Raw genomic sequence first — 21320 nt, 5'->3', positions numbered from 1 at the left:
CTTCCTGTCTTGTTTGGGCGACCAATCAAGCTACAGGCTACGCAAGTCCGCTTCAGACTATCAGACTCTCGGATAACATCGACTGGTGAGAAGGAAAGACTAATGAAGTTACCAACGTGGACTAGACACCACCTCAACATAATAAATATATATATATTTAAGAGAGAGAGTTAGACAACACACAGGGAAGACATCCCTTAGTTGCCTTTTGGGTAGGAACAACTACATGTTTTTTAGACATCAATAAGGCAGCATTCGCTTTTCCACAAACGTATTCTTGAAAAATTAAACAAACAAGTTATTGGGCTTTGTTACGATACTCACTACGGGACTGGAAGCCGTTGCACGAGGAGGAGTGAATGGATCATGCAGCTTTTGGCGGCCAACTTTTTCCGCAGGGTTTAGACGGATACAATCTACGCCATGCGCCATCACCAAAAGAATTCTATACTTGTAAGACTAATCAATTCCGAAAGTTCAGACACTGCAATTGGCCCAGGATCGCCCCAGCACGCAAAATGCTGTGTGACGATCCATGGAGACATGGACAAGAACGGGACGACATGCTGGATATCAAAATTTAACATTACAATCATATATAATATAAAACAAAACTTTTGGGGACCGAGACTCTCCCGAGCTGAAATATTCCAGCGAGTGCGCAACAAATCAATCGACAGTCTCTTTCCTTTTGCGCTTATGACCGGCATCGCACCCTGGTCCCCTCCTCCTTATCCCACCTTTTGAAGGTCGTCTTGATGCCTGAAACCAAGGCTTCGTTAAATTCATAAGAAATCTGCCCTTGCAAGCTATTCGACCCACCACCATTGCAAGCCATTCAACAACATTTTGATGTAATGCAGTTGTATAAAGTAATTTTTGTATTATTTTGCAAAATATGCTAGCATGTGCGAATGCGAGAGCTTGGTCCTCTTACAGTTTTAGAAATTGTAGATTTTCCATCTTGCAATCTAAACTTGTTTTTGGCCCCATTGCATTATCAGACATGGTCGCCGATTCAATCTATCATCTCTTTCATACATTTACTGATTTGGATACCTACTTTTATACAATAAATTTGAGATCATTAATGGAACTTAACCATTGTCCCATGCCTTCTGGGGTGTGAAACTGACATTCGATACAATAGTTAACTTTTAAAAAGGTGATGTAAATTCTACAATTTATCTATTTGTTACATGAATTCTAAATGCTGAATATCTATTTAGTCACACAAATGATATATGTAAGTTACCGACCAAAAATTTGTACCCAATTTGATGATAAACATGAACTAAGATGATAAACTGAGTTTACCTTCTGTTCTTTACGAGGAAATTGGGAACAAAAATGAGTTTAGATGGCAAATTTACAGGGGTGAATTTCACTTGTCATAAATATTAGAGGGGGCATTAACTTTTACAAGGATCTAACTGAACATTTTAATACTTATAAAGGAAAATTCTACAATTTTGAAATATTAAAAAGCATCCCACCCCGAGTGCACCCATGTTTGCTAGTACAATCATTGAGCAAATGAAGACCAGAAAAAATATTGTAAACGTACCTCAGCAGAAAAGGTTTTCAAAGGGTCTCTACTTTTTCTAAACTTGCCCTTAAATCCTTTGCGGCGAGCAGTGTTATTATTGCCCATTGCAGCTCTCGCAAGCTTTACAATTTTGCGGGCTTCCTGCGTTGTTGGGTCCAAGAGGTATTCGGGCACATCACGTAGATGGGGAGCCGGATCCTTCTTACTTAAAAGCTTGTCATGTTTCAAAAGATCTTTCCCCAGAAACAAATATACATGTCAAATTGCTGAAGAGAAGTCATGTGCAAAGTCAATGTAATTATCCACGAATAATAATTCATCTTACCCAAGTCCCTGGGATTATCTTGGAAATGAGCCTTCAACCTGATCAAAACTATATAAATTAGCTCAAAAGCAAGATAGAAGACCATGCAAGAATAAGCAGAAAGCATAACATGCATGCAAATCCAAATAAATTAAGCATGTCAAAACAATATCAAAGCTAAAATGAAAACAATAGACATGATCACAAATGACTAGCATAAATTTTTGGCCACACGGGCTACTCATGCTAGTGACTGACTACCTCAAAGACATAAAAGTCAAAATCAATGTCTCCCTGACAATCAAATATAGTGTTCAGATGTAGAGGAACGTTTAATTCGCATCCACTTAAACAACTCCCAAGTCCAATGTCACAGTCAGAGATGTCATCTCCTTCCAATGGAACATGTCTAGTGCTCATATGCAAAGTATGAAGAATTATCATCTGCATCTTAATGCATAACATGACAACAAAGGGATCAAATTCAACAAACTCTAAAACAGATATGTGAACTGCATCGCAACTTCCAAGGTGCAATTAACTGAAAGCTTGCAGGCAAAATAAGGCCAACCCAATCATAAGCTAAAGTGAGAAAACTACTTACTTTTCTGAATTGAGAATTTCATTTCTAAGGTCCTGTGCCCGAGATTCTCTCACAGCAACTTTTGTCACACTCCTTGCCACATCCTGAAAAAATAGCCATTTACATCTTCCACGGTACTGATTTTACAACACCAAAGATGACCGTTCTAAACATAAATCACAATTTAATTGCTGTTAATAATCACCATCCTAACATAACAAAAGTAAATATTTTAATTTCTCAGAAATGTCCAGCAACCAAGGTGACTGAGTTGATGACCAACTTACCCTTGAAGAAACATACATACATGAATAATTAGAGAAAGCCATTGAAGAGTTTCTACCTAGTTCCTTTACGAAATGAGCATTCACACAATGGAAAGGACTCTACTTAGAATATAGATTAATCACTTCTATCATACTTTGACAAATGCAGTACTTAAGTTTGGCATATATAGAAGCACAGAAGCAAAGTAAGCATAAAGAGATGCTTAATGCATAATAAGTTCAAAAAGTTACAACTTACTATGCAGTAAAGGAAGGCAATATTTACCTCAGCTCTATATCTCAAGCCCTCCACAGCATTCTTAGTGAGCAACGGAAATGGAGCTATAAAATTGGAGTCCATATTATCACTTTCACCGATGATGGATTTAATATCTTCAAACATGTCATTTTCCTCAGGGGACACCTATTCAAGATCAAGTAAGAGGGAGATAAGAAACATATAAGAAAATGATCACAATAATTTTAAATTCATTACCATAATCACTTTAATCATATTAGGGGAGACATTATTCATGTTCTAACATATATTAGGAATTCTGATATAAAAATAACAGCAAAAAATAGGGGCAAAACCTATAGCACAATCCAATATTTGATATAAAAAATAAAAGGCATATTTCAGTATGCAATAAACACAAAGAAAAAACTGAAAACCAAAACCATGATTGCGAAGGATGACAGAACTTCTACAACATGGATATATATGAGCCAATGATTTACCGAAGATTCTAGTCAATATTCAAGCAATCATACTGTTCATCAGTTCTGCTTGCAAAAAAATGAAGATCAACCAAATTCAATCTGGAAGTCAGGGTATAAATTCAGTTACAAAAGTAATTCCAATTTAGTCTTTAGAAAATTACCAGAGAGACAGATGCACCAGTGTTATACGCTCTTCCAGTACGTCCAATTCGATGTACATATCCCGCAGCACTTTGAGGCATCTCAAAATTTAGGACCTGCAAGAAAGAAAAGAATCAATACAAGTCGATTATCAAACTGACAACCTCATCAGCCACAGACAAGTAGATGATACGCAAAGCAATTCCTGTATGGAAGAAAGCTCAAGGGTAGGATAAACAACATACATGGAAAAGCTCAAAATTTTCAATCAATAGTAACATACTAATTACTAATCGTGCAACCATCCACTTTGATTGTAATAAGAAGATTAAGTAGATATATGCTGTCTGAGTATCTCCAAATATATAATAACCTATGCATAATGATACCTGCGCTTATTGCAAAAATCATACATCAAAGTAAAGATATTGTAACAAAGAATAAGATACTGCAATATGACGTCTAGAATGTGGTGCAAAAATTTTAAAAAAAAATTCAAGTGTCAAGAAAAATGTATTTTAGAAAAGCAGCCTACCGTGTGCACATTTTTGAAATCTATCCCTCTCACAACACCAAACTCTGCATCTAGTTTTTGCTTGGCATGCTTTCTGGCTTTCTTCTGCACAGCATTACTTCCACTGTCAAACTTCTTTTTCTCTTGCGGCTGACTGTCATCAGTCGCAATCAAATAATCAAAAAGTCCAGCATTGAACTCCTGACAGAACATGAAACAAGTAATTAGACCGGTGGTAATAAGACTAGTCATATCATCATAAAGATAGCTGCTTGTTGACTACAATCCAGCAAGTAGAACTGTTACCTCAAGGATATGTAGACGAGAATTTTGGGGCAGCTCAGCATTTAAAACAGCAGACTTTATACCAAACTGTACAGAGGGACACTTAATTGGTGAAGTTGTAAATAAAGGCTTACCATACTTGCCTCACCAATCAGATTGAAATTCATCAAGAAACAATACAATTGATCAACACTTTGCTGAACTTGCAAGTTTTCTAAACCCCAGATCTGATAACCATAATTCCTAGACCACTGATACCCATTTCCATCTGTCTACAGCTTTAGATTTTCACCCAAAAAAAAATCATAATAAAATAAAAATAAAAAATAGGAAAAAATTGAAAGGTCCTTATATGCAAATTAGGGGGATGAAAAATTGAAACGCAGAACATCTTCTTACTATTCCCTGTGTTACTTCTAAATTGGTTAAAGCCAGAAGTCCCCAGTCGACATCAGAAACAGCAGATATTAGATGATAACCCACAAATAACTGGCACTAGCAAGTCAAGACAATAGCAAAGCAATAATTGAAAGCAAATTAGAAGAGTCAGAGTACCTGTTCAAAGAAGAGCTTCAGTCTATAACTTGTATCAATTGCATTGGTGAATATCAAAACTTTTTTCTGAACAAGCTCGAGCTTCAACAGGGCAAGGATGTGGACAAGCTTATCTCGGGCACTGCATGATATCTGATAGCAAGACATAATTTTACGTAGTTAATGTGAAATAACAACAACTATTCCAATGTAATACAGTACTGTTATGCATATCTACAGAGTCACTTATATGTGCATAAATTCATTAGACAAAGCTCCAACCCTATTCAGACATGATTAGGCTAGAGAAGCAAATCATCTGTTACTTTAGCAATTATGTCAGTAAAAGGTTGTAAACCACTATAACCTTGGGATATGCTGCAGACCAGAAACTTAGAGGGTAACTAGATTGTACCAAATTTCGCAAAATTATAACCATTGCTGTATGATTTTTAAATTTTAAACAAGGCATGTTGCGTATGACGTATGTATTCCATTGGAGAGCTGTAATGAAGCTTGACAGAGTATACAAAATATAAGAATTGAAGCAATAGCAGATTTTCTGGCTTCTTGGCCAGTATGGTAATTCTAGTTTTCATTTGCAGGGGCAAAACTGCCACCAAGAATATGTTGACAAGATTCACAACTGCAGGCAGAAAATTTCTTACATAAAACTGCTGAACATTCTTGGGGATGATGTCATCCTTAAGGTCTCCTACTTCAGGCAAAGTTAAGATGTAGGGATTATGTAAAATAAGCCTTTTCAGCTTTTCAACATCAGCACTGCAAAATGTCACATGATAGAAAACAGTGTAAGGTATTTGCCAAATAAGCAATGAGAGGCAAGTGGCATAATCCGATCCATACGAGGAAAAATAAAATGACTGAATGCAGTAAATTTCTCACAAAGCTTCATGCATGACATGCTTCAGTATTACAAGCAGAGATTGAAGTCAAAGAAAACAAAATATCACTTTCTAAAAGAGCATGAGCCAAAAATGCCATCGGTGGTATGCCCCACCACAAGCAAAAGAATGAATTTCAGAACTGACAGAAAAGAGTATTGGACCCGATGCAATATAAACAAAAATATTAGGATAATGATTTAATTTCAACACAGATAGGCATAACCTGCTAAAGCATTATAGAACAGGATCAAACCTAGAGGTTGCTGACATGAGAAGACACTGGCAACGTCTAGGGACATGCGCCGTAAGAGCTTTAAGATCATCTTCATATCCATATGACAAAAGAAGATCTGCCTGATATCAAATACAACTATCATGAGTTTCTCTCACCACTAAGCCATCCACAAACTTGAGACCATCAAAATTACAAATTTTTTCCTCGAAAGTATTTGAGGTTCTTATAACCATACTAATTAAACTGGTGCTAACACCTATTTAGAAACTCGATAAATGAACCTCTTCAATAATCATGTTGTAGCAAATGCACCAACCCTTTTTCTTATCCATATCATCACTAAGGTATATTGCACAGTTTGAATTCACACCTCATCGAGGACAATAATGGACAAGGAATCCTGAACAGCTTTCTGCTGAAGAACACCATCTGACAGGCATGTATGTACACAAGCAGGCGTAGACACTATAATATCAGGTGGCCCAGCCAATGCTGTTCTCTGCAGCCACCAACATCCCATGTTTAACAATTGAATTATACAACTCCAAGCTCATTAATTATAAAATGGCACCAAAACAAGAGAAGGTAAATTCTGACCAAGTCAGAATTAGACATGCTGCTAGTCAATTGCACAACTTTCAGCTGCACTCTACATAACTCAATTAGCGACATCACCTCCGCATAAACCTAGAAAATGAGGAGCAAAAAACAAAAATACTATTAACTAAGCCATTAATTCCTCAATAAGATTGATTTTTCTTCACAACACTAGCTCAAATTAATCAAGATTACATACTTGTTGGCATAACTCACGAGTAGGAGCTAAAATGAAAGCGGTAGGAGCTTGGTTATGTTTAGAAGGCGAGTCAGAAAATAGCTTCTGAAGTAAAGGTAGGAGATAGGCGAAGGTCTTTCCTGAACCAGTCTTTGCCCGAGCAACCACGTCTTTACCTTCCTGCAACAATTTAGATAGACAACCAACAAAAGAAAAAAAAAAGGTTAAACGAATTCGTAACTTTTAGACAAATCAAGAAACTGACCAAAATTGATTCAACAAGTCAGTTACAAGGATGAGAGGAATGGCGACGCGCTGGATAGGTGTAGGTTTGTCGATGTTTTTCTTGATAAGTGCTCGAATTAGGCGAGGGTCTAATCCAAGGTCTTCGAAACTCCGTTCTTCCTCCTCCTCCTTCTCCTCGTCTTCTTTTTCTTGTTTAGCTGCTGCTGCTTCATCCTCTACAACTACCGGCTGCTCCTTTAGTTCTTGATTCTTATCCTTATTTTGCGATGATTTCTGTTTTTTCTTCGCCATTGGATTCGAGGGAAAGAAACGATGGCTGAGGGTTTAAGACTGCACCGGTAGGGCTTTTGCTTTCCGCTGACAAGGAAGCAGTCCAAATGACGATAAACGGGTAATTCGGGTCGAATTACGTAGCTTTTGCAATGAACTGAGTGGGCGTGGTACCTCGTGATATTAAATCAAACGCCTTTAGGCGTGCAGCATCCCACAGTTAGAGGCGTGGTATCTTACCGCGGATCAAATAATCACGACTTATACAGTCTTTCTTAGTATCTCTTCCCCAAAAAAGAAAAAAAAATTTGCTTTTTGTCTGTGCATTTTTTTTTTTTTGAACAATTAATTGATATATTTGTAGAAACGCTGGCTTATTAATTTTGAATACGTCGGTCTCTTCTTCTTCTTCTTTTTTTTGGCTTGAATGAATTTTCAATACATTAGTTAATGATGATATTCTGAATGCTCAAAAAAACTTTTTATTTTTTGAGTGTTGAGTTAAACGGTCTAGTGAGAGGGATTGTAGACGTGTATATAATTATTTTTTAATATGATATTTTGAATATGATTATTTCTTTTCTAGTATGAATTTTTCCCCTTTCGCTCCCCTTCTCCCCTTTTTTTGTCCTGTGATTTCTTTATGAGCCCTTTTTTTTTTTTTTTTTTGAGAATTGGGTTAGATTGAATGGTAGGATGAGATGGATTGTAGCCCTAAATATAATCATTTCTAAATATGGTATTCTGAATGTGATTATTTCTTTTCTAGTATGATTTTTGCCCTTTCGCTTCCATTTTTTTTTTATCCTATGATTTCTTTATCATGACTACATAAAGTTGGATAGATGATTCCAAGTTCAATCAACATGCTAAATAGTAAACTCTCTATTTTAAAAAAAATCTCTATAAAAGTGAAACTTTTTTGTCTATATAAAAGCTAAACCTCTTTCACTAATAGAAAACGTGGTTGAGCTAGAAAATGATTTTATTATAACTTGATTGAAACTAATTTAGTAAGTTTTGATCACAATCTCCTCTAAGAGCTTTGGAAAACATAGAGGAACTTATTTTTGATTTCAGGTTGTCCAAACAAGGTTGATAGAAGAGAGAGGAAAACTATGCATTGTATTAAATTTGTATACTATATGTTCGTATGCATAATTTAAAAAAACGTTTATATTTGTACATTTTCAAAATATTTTGAAAGATGTATATATACTTTTTAATTGACCATATAAAACACATAATAAACTTTTGACGTATTATACTTCACGAATTATACTATAATTTTTGAAAAAATTTTAAAATTTTAGTAAGGAGACTGACTTCATCCTCTTGGTTATATACAACATGATAGTGACATATAACATAATTATGTACATAACAAAACATAATTCTATAGATTTATACATATAAAAATAATAAGCTGATAAGATTTTAATAAATTTAATGTCTCATACACAAGAATATAGGTCAAAATTAGCATAAATATAATATGATCTTTTAAAAAATATAGTAATTTTAACTGTTGTATTTTCAGTTTCATAACTTTCAAAGACATTCGTACCATTCACTTACGATTTTATAAGCAATATTCTGCCAAACAAGTATTTTTATGCCTAATTTTTTAATTGTATTATTTTTTAAAAAATTATATAATATATATGCATATAATATCTCATATTGTACTCGTCCCGAATTTTGGGAAGCATACCTAAATCCAAATCAATTTGGTCCGAGTTGACGGAAATGGAATCGGCCGCTGAAAGTCTGAAGACTCATGAGAGTTTTCTTAGGGATTTTGGGCAAAGAGGGCCCAGAAAATGATGAGTCCATAACATGCATGGTATTCTTGGGGGATACATTAATGAGAGGAATTAAAGCACACTTTGACTTAACTTTTACTTTCGGTGCGAAGTTGAATATCTTGTGATCCATTTGATCTGATGATACATACAAGGTGCCATGCATCACTTTCTTTTCTCTGTGCTGCCCTTTCAATTTGTCGAGCCCATCGGGAATTTTCTACGGGGAAATTAATATGACGAGGAGGACGAGCACGGGTGTCAAGTGATTCACAGGAATATCGGGTTAATTTCAGTCATCAATCTCCTCCGTTTCTTTTGGTATTTTCATCTACCAAAAGGAAACAAAATTAGAGCCGATTAAATTAACATGAAGAAATTTGTAAATTTTTAGCAGTCGATAAGATTGGTTTACGGAAAAATCGTGGCAACGATTTTGACTAAAAAAAAAAGTTCAGGCTCTAGTGGCTTCTATTTCATGTTGATAAGCCTAATCAGCAATCACCACAAAAGTTTTGGCACTTTTACTTCAGTCGTTCAAGCTGAAATTCCAACGTCGTATAAGCAAATTAGAGAAAACAATCCACAACAAAGGAAGAAGCGTAGAAACAGGAGGAAGACCGCACCCAGCTTCGGAGGAAGCAACTTTTCTCTCTCACGAATGTCTGTCTTGTGTAGCCAAAACCCAGCCATTAAGGCTTGGTGGAGTCGAATGCAAGAGTTCAAAAATTCACATTTAAAGTGGTTTGGTTTCAAAATTCCAGACAGGTGCATAGTGCATTCGTTTGATCCGGTGGTGGTTCAGTCCCCTCCGAATTACTCCTGAATAAATTAAATTGTACAACAATTATTACCTTCGGGAAAAAAAAAATAAAAAAGAATACTAAAAAGTAATACTAAAAAGCATGTGAGCACGTTTGAAACGAAAGCTAGGCCTAGGATGTTGGCGCTGCTTCATATGGCCAACAGATCGATCAAAATCACAAAGTCAAACCACCATCACTATTAATCAGGTCAGGAGAATTGCGAAAAAATATCTAATTGAATCAATCTTGACATTGTGCCCAACTTCAAAATTGTGAAGTAGTAGTATCAAATCATCAATAATATGCTTCATTATTTTGGCTTAACAGAAATAGTAGTATGAAAAACTGGCTGACTAACTGTGGTTCAAACACACACACCACCCTCTAACTGTGGTTCAAACATATATTAATAATTGGATAAGCTCCCTTCACGCGGGAGTCTAAATTCTTAGTTAGGTTCATAATCATAATAATAATTTCGAAGAAAAAGAGTTCCTTTCGCCCATGATTCAACAGCTTGGAATAAACTTTAACTACCCGCCTGCCTGCCCCGTTGACATCTTGCTCTACAAAGAGACTCATATTGTGTCTTTTCCTTCCGATCATTCAACATAATCACGAATTCTCTCTAATTATACAAAACACGACCCTTGTTTAGTGTTGATTGATCATTCAACATAATCACGAATTCTCTCTAATTATACAAAACACGACCCTTGTTTAGTGTTTACACCACGAACAACCCGGCACGACACCACCCAAAAAAAGAAAAAAAAATCTTGACAATCAAAATCAATCATAACTAAGGTCTCAGAAATACTGGACGATTTGAAATAGAAATCAGCAAATCCCACATCGTATTAAATGCTAATACCATAATTTATTCTAGTCGCGCCAGCAACTAATCCACAGTATTTAAAGCTAATTAGTCTGTATAATACAGGAGTATACAAACTAAAGAAAAAAATTAGATTGTGATCAGCTGGAATGTTTCCCATTCCACAATTAATAATTTTTTAGTAGTCAAACTCTGCAAACATGAGATGTCTCCACAAATAACCGTACGCAAGTCAACTTTTAGCGTACGCACAAGCAAAAAATCAACAAGTACTCTAACATTAATGCTGTAGAGCACTAAAAAAATACAGTGCCACTATATTAAAAGAAACAATTTGAGAAAAAAAATGTACGTAATATATTTGCCTTAACTCGTAATTGAATTCGTTAATTCTTTACATTGTCAAATGTTTCAGAAGGATGAAACCAAAATTTAGCACAAAAGGTGGGAAAAAAAAAAAGAAGGAAAACGGTCACAACCGAAGACGGAAAAGGGGGCGCAAACAAAACAAAAACAAAAAAAAGAGCAACTAAATCCCCCCCCCCCCCCCCAAAAATGAAGTTGGAAAATACCCCCAAATTTTAGCAAAAAGCCAACAACATGGAACTTCAATCCAGATGCCCATCACAATCATCGCCACTAAAATTTACTACTACTGCTAATCTACTACCAATACTAACACCACCTCCCTAAACATACCTGTAAGTTCCATCCAATCCTATCCAGCCATTGATTCTTAGTGGCAGCTCCATTAATAATATATTTTTTTTTAAAAAAAGAAGAATTCAAGAGAGAACAAAAAAAGAAAAAAAAAAAAAAGAGGCTGAATCAGTAATCCGGCATGAGTTGACTAATTTTGCCTTCTTCAGCAGCCATTTTCTGCTCCGAAATTTTCAACCATACGCAAACAGCTGTAAAGCTCAGCACCAGACTCAACAACCCACTCCCCAATCCGATCCCCACAATGGCCAGAACCGATAGCCCTTTGCTCCTCATCGGCGGCAATGGGTACCCGTACAGATCCTTATTCCCCTCGTAGGAGCTCGCATTAAACCTCGGCAGGTTCCCGCTTCTATTTCCTAAGGACGAAGGTATCGGACCCGACAACTTGTTATTCGAAACATCGAAAACCGAGAGGCGGGCCAGCAATCCCAGCTGCTGAGGGATGAGCGCGGAAAGTTGGTTATCGTGGAGATCGATCACATTAAGGTAGGCGCAGAGAGCGAGCTGTTGCGGGATTGGCCCGGAAAGGCGGTTAGAGGAGAGGTTCAGGACAGCGAGATTGACGAGGTATTGGAGGTCAGGGGGGATGGAGCCGGAGATGGCGTTGGAGGAGAGGTCGAGTGCTTGAAGATTAGTACAGCTGGAGATATTGGGGGAGATGGAGCCCTTTAGGGAGAGGTTGGAGAGGGAGAGTTTGTAAATGCGGCCGTTGTTGCAGGTGGCACCTTGGAGGAAGGAGGTGAAGCCTTGGCAAGGGTTAGCGAAGGTAGCTTTGCTCCAGTTTTGGAGGTTCTTTAATGGGTCTTGAAGGGATTCACTGAGGTGGGTTAAGCATAACTCGTCGTTTGGATCTGGCTCTGATGGCGGGAGTAGGGCGCACGTTAGCAGGATAATCAGCAGCAGGATTCTTGTGTTGCTCCAAACACCCATTCTTTTTGTGGGGGGGTGGAGGGTGTTGTGTTGGGGGCTAGAGGCTGGTGGCACTAAAATGCGTTTGGAGAAATATAAGACACTATTATACTTAGCAGTTACTAAAGTATTCTTTTTTCTTGGGGGGACGTTTTTGTAGCACTATCTGAGTGCAGGTTGGCAACAGGTGGGAGGGGAAGATGGGTACAATTTGCTGTAATGTATGGAAGTAATTAGACTAATTGCTCTAGTCTATATTGGATTAGTAGAAGTTCACAGAGCTGATGTTCAGAAACTGAGAAAAGGGGAAGGGAGGGGACTCACCAAAAAGAAGCAACGAAGAAAGAATTTTAAAGAATGAGAGAGGGATGCTTTTATTTGGGATTTTTCGTAATTTCCTTATGAGAGTGACAAGCCGCACGCTAGCCCAGCACCACGAGCACGGACCAGGAGGAAGGGGATTGGTGTTGTCATTTGTCATCAGGGTGGGTAAAATTATCCTTTAACTCAAAAATTCATTGTATCCAATACTCGAAAATTAGAATACATGATCTGTATTATTTGATTGGATCAAAAGAGTGTCGGGCGCCGTTTAAGATGCAGGATAAATTATGACCGCATAATTAAAAATTCACGGGAACTCGACTCGCCCTCGTGTATATATATATATATATATATATATATTATTTTTATACACATATTATAAAATAATATTTTTAGAGTTAAATGAGCAATTTCATTGAACAAATTATATTACAAATTGAGAGCCTATAGTTTATTTACAAGATTCATTTGTCGAGGTCATGATATTATATTTTATAGAAAATAGTTTAATTAATGTGGAACATATATTTAAAAAAATGTGTTACTTATTTCAAATTTTTATTGATTTTGAAGTCTTTTAAATTTTTTCCTTTATCTTGTATTTTCTTCACATGCTTGTTTCTTAGTGGGAGACTTTTTTTTTTTAGAACAAAGTCTTTATTAAATTTTAGATAAATATTAAAATATAAAATTAAATTAGTATAAATTATTTTTTAAAAAAATTAAATGATAAGTGGGACAAAGCGAATACCTGTTGAGCTAACCCTAACTTAGCAGGTACTCGCTAATATGCGAGGCAGATAAGGATAAAAAAATAACTGATGGGCAAGATAAGGATCTTGCGGGTCAGATCAGTCAAATGATGGACGAGGCGGATACCCGACCTTCGCCCACCCTATCAAACGATTAGGCTAATGTTTTCGAGATCTTTCATAATTAATTAGAGCTAATTCATGCTCATGCTGTGGGCTTTTGCCACATCATAAGGCTCTTTTTTGTTTTTTTTGGGGTGTTTGGTAGGGGAAGTGCTGGGGGAGTGGTGAATATGGGATAACGAGAATGAGAATTAATTAGGAGCCCCCCCGGGGCTAGACCATCGTCTTGGGATTTTTCCGGAACTCTAAGGTCAAGTGGTCGAATCCCACTTAACTCCCGGTGCGCTTGGGGTGGCGGTGTACTTGGGCGCAGGGGATTAGTCGGGCCGCCTTCGGGTCTTGATCCGGACACCCCTGTGTTGACAAAAAAAAAAAAAAGAAAGAGAATGAGAATTAATTTCTATTAATACTTAGCTTCTCTTCTTTAGTCTTTAACACCCAGAAATAAAATAAAAATAAAAAAGAAAAGAACTGGGGGAGGCAGGATCCCACTAGAGACTTTATAGGCTTGGTGAAAATGAAAGTGGAAGTAAATACAAAATACTGGGCACGAGCGAGACGGGGTGTTCTCTGTTGCGGACTGGGGGTGGGTCAGCTGCTGCAAAATTTGAGGACTGATGGGGTTCGATGGGGACAACACTAATCCCGTCCTCAATGGCAATTTTTGGGCACTTGATGCGCTCTTCTTTTCATTTTCATGGGCGGCTAGCAACGTCGAATTCTAGTTCAATTACACTTTTTATGCGGCAAGCTTATCTCTTCGGACTAAGCAACAGCTACTCCTATTTGCTTTAATGAAACAATTAAAGTCGATTAAAACTTTTATAATCACGGTTAAGAGATGATTATTGATGCACTTGCCCCTCTTGGCTCTTTTGATTTATCCAAAAATTTAATTTTTAAAAAAAAAGAAAGAAAAGAAATGGCCTTGCTGGAGACGATTTTCCAATTTTTCTGGCCCCTCAACTGTAGAGTACTTTCCCACTCTTCTCTCTTTGTTTTACTTTAATGTTATGCATGTTCTCTGAAATGATACCTCTTAAGTATTGCTTAATTTAAAAGTTATCACCGGGTTTGGACGGCAAGATGGACCACCTTACTCATGCTCTACCCAGCCTAAAGCTGCATTGACAGTGGGCGCGAAACCAAGTCGAAAAACTCCCAAGTACTTTCTCAGCTGCTGTTTATGTAGTTTTGGTTTCACCGGATTGAGTAACTTTTAGTACTTAATTCCTCAAACGGGTGAGGGTTTAGCTTAAAAAATGTATCAAGGTAGCATATATAGGACTATAGGAGTATGGAAAACGAACTTCCCATTGTAATACTTGGTTGTCCATCGAACACAAAAGGGTGAGGAAGTAGTGATTATTTTGTGAGTTTGGAGATTGCGAAAGAGTCACGCTTGCAATATTCAAATTTTATTGCTAATGCTGAAGTTTTTGCATAATCATTCATCCATATGGAACTCACTTTAGGATACTAGCTACTTAAACACAATCTAGTTTTCTTCTTAAACACAATAATCTAGATTATCATGGTGTTTAACTCAAAAACACATTATCCATTTATAACTGTATAATGTCAGTCCATATCCCAATAAGCTGCTCAAGACAGAATCAACATCTTTTTCCTACAAGCTAGCACAAATGAACATGCTGTTGGGAGCAAAGTCCAAAGCTCTAAATCCAAAAGCGCTTCATGGATCACTGAAAGTGAAGGAAGAAGCCATATTTTTGCCTAGCAGGCCCGTGAAGTTTGTGCTGCGTCCTAAGTCGGGAACAGGAGTTGCAGTCTCGTTGCTCCTGAGAATTTTGTACCATAGCCTTAACTGGTCCCTCCGACAACATGATCTCTTTCCTCCGCAGATATATCATCTTACTCCTAAATATCTATGGGGAAAAGTCGGAAACAAACTTTGTGGGTATTAACGCTGCACAATCCATCACTCTTCCTCCCCACAACTCACACACACACACACACACACACATGTATATGTGTGTGTGTGTGCGTGCGCAGGCAACTCATTCGTGTGTGTGTGTGTGTGACACTGACAGGGACTCGAAAATGATGTGTAATTCGTCGGTCTTCTGAAATCGGAACAAATGCTAGTCTTAGCTTGAATACTTGCACAATAATTACCATTAACTACTCCCTCCATTTTTTTATAACTGACGTTTAAGAAATTTGCTCTAGTGTACTTTTATCTGTCGTTTTATTATCCCCATACAATATTAATTATTTTTTCACAATTTTACCCTTTTATCTCTCTTTTCCAATACAGGGTTCTTAATTACTACTCCTAGTTTGGTGGGAGTTAGTTTGCATTGCTTTTGGCCGAGTAAAATAGCACCATTTAGTACTCTAGTGCGAGAAAACATGGGTGAATTGGATAATTAATGAGGGTACAAAAGGAAAGTAGTGTACAGATTTAAGCAATGAAAAACTTTTCTTAATTGGTGTGCAAAACCTTAAACGTCAGTTATAAAAAAAGGGAGGGAGTAGTTAGTGGTTTTGGGTGCATTTGAAAAATCAACCAACCAACCAACCAATGCAGGGTTTATCAGTGTGTTTTTCCAAGGCATGTCATTATGGGTTTTTGGTTTAAGAGCCTCTAAAATCTCACCGCTTGGAAAATGAAGTGGTAAAAGATAAAGTACCAACAAAAACAAAAAAGGTGGACGGTTGGTACTAAAGGTTAGGGATTTGGCGACGCAATGAAACGCACTAATTATGCATCTGGTTGTAGAACTGGTGGTAGAGATAGACATTGGCTGCACCATTGACTCGACTAATAGAAATAGTGGGGAGGGGAGTCGTAGTATTAATAATAATACTACCACTAATTTAATTTTAACACTCGTACAGTACACTACTCAGCCTCTAGCAGTGGGCTACTCGTTTCGAATGCACCTTGGACCGATTGTCCAATAATCATCTTGTACAAAAGTACGATAATTTGAATACTTGGTGCGTCTTCACTGGCTCCCTGCCCCCATGGAACATTTACTGGTGCTTGAACAGGTCAGGTTAGCACTTAACCACACAACTCTGCCAGGTAAAATTTCGCTCTCAAAGTTAGGGATATAATAATAATGAGTGTGTTTGGATTGTAAGTTATTTGAAATATTTTTACTGTAGCACTTTTTGTGATGTGATGTATGTGAGATAAAAAGGTAATTGGGAAGATAAAAAGGTGTATTGAAAATTGTAATGGTGATGTCAGCAAATATATTTGGCCAAATAATTGGCTGTCCAAACACACTCAATGATGGAGTAGTAAATGTTCCAGAACTGAACCACCACCGCCTCTCGCTGGCGGGGCGGGGGTAGATCAGGGTAGTGGCGGAGAAACTTTTTTCAGTTTTTGTATCTGCTTTCTTTCATTTAAGAGATATATATATATGTGGTGCATGTCTAGTTTTGGTTCATGGATTGAATTATTTGCGTTGGCCTTCTTTTAGACACAGAAACCCAATCGCTAGTCATCTTCAGCTTTTTTTGTCTAATAAAGTTTTTGCCATCTCCGATAATTTACACCTAAGAATTCCATCCCATAAATGTTGTGCTTTTTCTTCTTCTTCGACAATTCTTCTTCTTTTTTTTTTTTTTGTTTTTTAACCCTTGAATAGGGAAACAATAACTCAATTGGTGACTCTATTTCATTTAATCACTCGTTATCTTATTTCATGTTCATGCATAATACTAAAGCAATAAAATGTTCATGCTGACTCCGCATAAAAAAAAAGACAAACTAGGAAGTGAGACGAGGCCTTCCACGACAACCAATGTTTTAAAACTCGGACCGTTAATTGAACCGGTGAAGTGTTCGGGTCAAAGTTCAACCAGTCGGACCGTAGTTCAATGATTTTTTTAAAAATAATTTATATAAATATATATGCACAAAATAAGACATGTAATGGACTCATCTAAAACTTTATATGATAAAAAGTTTAATATTTTCAAATAACTTGGATTTTCAAAATTAAAATTTTTAAATTATAAGTTGAAACAAATAAATTTCATCTCAATCTCAATTATATTTACCAAAAAATAATCTTAAATTCAATCCAAAATATACCACAATATTTTGAAATTATACAAAATTCACGTTTATAGGAATTTAGATTGTGAGTTAAATTTTAATTTACGTTTTTGGAATTTTGAAATTACAATTAAAAAAAAGAAGTTTGGAGTTTAAAGGAAGTCAGGAGAATCGAAAATAAAAATACAAACTTGATAAGAAACAAATAATGAGATAAAAAGTGAGTGGTTGTGGCATTTAATAATTAGTCTTTAAAGTTTAAGAAAAATAATTCTTTTTAATTTTTTTCAATTTAATGGACAAAAATAAAATTAAAAGATTGAAGAAAACATCAATAAATTAAAACTAAAGAGGTTTGATTAAAAAGAGTGTGACAAAAGAGGAGAGGAGAGAGAGAGAGAGTTGAAAATTAGAAAGAAAGAGTCATAAAAAAATGAGATTTTGTAGAGAAAACGGAGAAAAGAAAAATGGATATTTGTTTTATATAAATGAGTTATCATAAAAAATTTATAGGATGTAATGGTACAATGGTTGCTACATTGGTCTTTCATCACAAAGGTCCTGAGTTCAATCATTGGTAGCTGTGTTTTGCAAAACTTAAAAAAATATTAAAAGGAAAACTAAAAAACCGACAATCCTTGGTAGCTGTGTTTTGCAAAATTTAAAAAAAATCAAAAGGAAAGTTAAAAATCGAAAACCATCGGTTCGACCCCCCCATTCACCGGTTCTAAGGGTTTGACCGATTTTCTGACAAAGTCAACTGCAATATAGAATCGGATCGATGCTATGAACAGTTGGCAATTTAACCGGTCAACCGGCTTGTCCGGTCCGATTTTCAAAACATTGACGACAACAGAAGAAAGAGAGGCTGGTATGGTAGGGAAACCGTATCATGTTGTAATTTGACTACTTGGATTTGTTCTTGGCAAGTCTTTTTTTAAGTGTCTGTTGGGACGGGGATCTTGACATTCAAAACTGAGACAACTTTACGGAATAAAGCAGGGAAGAAAATGACTACAAAGGATAGCTAACCACATAAACCTTTTTGTGGTAGTTCTCCTACAAACACCTGGGGTCCCCCTCCAGCATCATACCAAAATCCTTCCCTTTGCTGCTCAAACATCTGTTTGGTTGGTAGCCAATGGGCCATTAGATTTAGATTATCGTTTCATTCTCTGCTGATAGCAATCTCTCAACGCCTTGTCTCTCGTCTCCTAATCTCACATTTTTAATCTTTAATAATAATTCGTGGTTCATAACCAAGACATAAGTACTCGCTATTTACAGCTCAAACAAACAAAAAAAATTTGGCCCATAAGCGTTCCATCAACTATCGAATCTTGGCAGGCAAGCAATTTGCGGGATATTGTTGGTTTTGAATAACACTTGAGATATTCTTGAAATTATTTTCAATTGGAAAAAAAAGCATAAATTTTGCATTTAATGGTCAACTGACTAAAATAACAGCTCTGCTGAGGTTCCGTGGGACTGGACAGACTGGCGCAAGTAGAAAATTGCCATTTTTATCTTTTCCCCTTAGGCCTGTTCATTAGCAATTGGGCCAGGCATTCGCAAGGAATCCGGAAGGTGATGTGCCTCGGATCCCTCATGTTCCAAGGATAGCCTTTGCTCACGGTTTGATCGATCTTTCTAGAGGCCTATCCTTTGGGCAGATGGTTAACGATTCTGAGAGGATTTGGCATCTTAAAGCCCATAGTAGAAAGAAGCCCAACGAATTAAGCATTTTGCTACAACTGGCGACATTTACGTCACTTGGGCCACTGTAATCCTGAAAATACCCAACACTCTTGTTCGTTCCTTTCTAAAGCTATCCTTTTTATTAGATTACTTCCTACTGAGACTAATCCGATTAGCAATATACATATACATATATATATATATATATATATATATTTTTTTTTTTTGGGTAACCTTTTAAAAGACTATTCTTCCTTTTGGAAATTTTTTCCTCAATGACTTCCACATTATCGATGGGAAACCTTACTAACTGAAAATAGTTACGAGTAGTTTTATGCAAAAAAAAAAGGAAATTTACTGCTATTTTGCAAATTATAGAGGGGGTTCCTAAAACTGTAAAAGATTAGAAAAAATATAGGAGGAGAAACGCATTCGATTCATTAGTCATAAAATTTCTCCGGATATTCTGTACGAATCGATTGCAGTCTATACTACATCCATCCAAGTATGAAACTGGCAATTTCTGAACAAAAGTGTGAGGCTTATATATATGTTTTGGTAAGAAGAATGTGTGAGGTTAAAGTAACAGGACGATAACCTCAATAGTCAAGTGTAGCGAATGTCCTTTTTATAACTAACGCCGTTAATCCAACTGCGCTATTCATTAGTTTGGCTCGTTTGAATTTTTTATATGTGTCGAGTTTGAACGAATATTTTGGTTCGATAAATCATCAAACGAACACAAGATAGTTCATGAATTTAAACGGTCATTTGCGAACATGGGCCTCATTGTCATTTTACAAAATTTAGGGTTTATATTGTATTCATAATTCCTATTCCAAACTTTCCAACCTCTGTTAGTCTCAAACATGTTGTTTCTTGGTAGTTAATACTATAGACAAGCAAATTGCATCAATTTTATGAGAAAGAACCTGAACTCGAGTGTCTCGAGTTTGTTCATGAATAGTACATTTATGTTAAACGAGTCAAGCTTAAGTTCAAACTAAAATTAGAATTTTGTTTAACGAATCGAACACGAACACAAATTTAGAACTCGAATAGTATTGAATGAATATGAGTATTGTTCGAATAATTTAATGAACAGAGTTCAAACATGATATATTCATCTAGATTCAATTCGTTTACAACTATATTTATAACCCCCAAGTAAGTAAAAAGAAAAAAAAAAAAAAAACTTGTTTGCTTGTAGATACTTGCTTCTGTACAAGCATTGAATGTTTAAATCATCCAAGAAAAGTTTGCATGGACATGATTAAACTTTTGACAATTTCCTATTAAGACAAGAGAACGTGCTTTTCGTATAAATTAATTAATTACAGCTCGAGAGCAACCACGCATGCAGTTTGGGCTGCTTATCTGATTAGCGATCCCATCCTAAGAAATACGTACTACAAAACAATTCTAAACAACGTACGTTTACACCTCATGTTCGGTGGCAATTTCCCATTACAATGATAATAATAAATGTGTATTAGTAAGACAAAGATAAAACAAGCCTGAGACAACATAATTGCTAATCTTGTTGACGGGACAACCTCTGATCCAAGACTTTCCCATCATGCTAGACAACTACTCACAAATTTTCCTTTTTGACTGCATCATCACTCCCTTTATTTCCCTTTCCCTTTTTCCCCACTTCAGTATTGTACGTACCAGATCAAGATGATATGTTATTATTCTACCCTTTCAAATTTACAACAAAGGGATAGAACCCGGTAAATTGGATTGAAATACATATAATAAATCTCTTCCCTGACTGTTATTTGATCAACACAGAAAATCCAAGATTCGCCCTCCTCCTCCATTTTTTTTTTTGAAGAGAAGGTTGGGAGGGGGGGAAAGGAAGAATGGACGGACTGGATGACCTAGAGCCAGAATCTAGAATTGAGGGACTGCATGCATTTCACTCCGTAGTAATTAATAGATGAAATTCAGTTGCCAAAACA

General features: G+C 36.4%; 2 protein-coding genes across 2 annotated transcripts; both read right to left on the bottom strand.

Annotated features, from left to right (window-relative positions):
• Positions 1-133: 133 nt before the first annotated feature.
• Positions 134-7487, bottom strand: LOC113700340 (DEAD-box ATP-dependent RNA helicase 16-like). The gene is made up of 15 exons (XM_027220763.2): positions 7109-7487; positions 6839-6997; positions 6640-6729; positions 6413-6541; positions 6061-6161; positions 5568-5682; positions 4921-5052; positions 4387-4452; positions 4102-4281; positions 3587-3682; positions 2989-3126; positions 2458-2540; positions 1875-1912; positions 1568-1782; positions 134-762 (listed from the first exon to the last, which is right to left on the bottom strand). The coding sequence occupies exons 1-15, from the start codon at positions 7352-7354 to the stop codon at positions 670-672; spliced, it is 1881 nt and encodes a 626-aa protein (XP_027076564.1). The 5' UTR covers positions 7355-7487; the 3' UTR covers positions 134-669.
• Positions 7488-11343: 3856 nt separating this feature from the next.
• LOC113701816 (receptor-like protein 44) lies at positions 11344-12733 on the bottom strand. The gene has a single exon (XM_027222637.2). It carries the CDS (start codon positions 12433-12435, stop codon positions 11611-11613), a length of 825 nt encoding a protein of 274 aa, XP_027078438.1. The 5' UTR covers positions 12436-12733; the 3' UTR covers positions 11344-11610.
• Positions 12734-21320: the final 8587 nt, after the last annotated feature.

Source organism: Coffea arabica, chromosome 7e, assembly GCF_036785885.1.
Source record: "Coffea arabica cultivar ET-39 chromosome 7e, Coffea Arabica ET-39 HiFi, whole genome shotgun sequence".
Lineage (NCBI taxonomy): Eukaryota > Viridiplantae > Streptophyta > Magnoliopsida > Gentianales > Rubiaceae > Coffea > Coffea arabica.
Note: the sequence above shows the minus strand (reverse complement) of the source record. Positions and strands in the feature narration are given on the sequence as shown.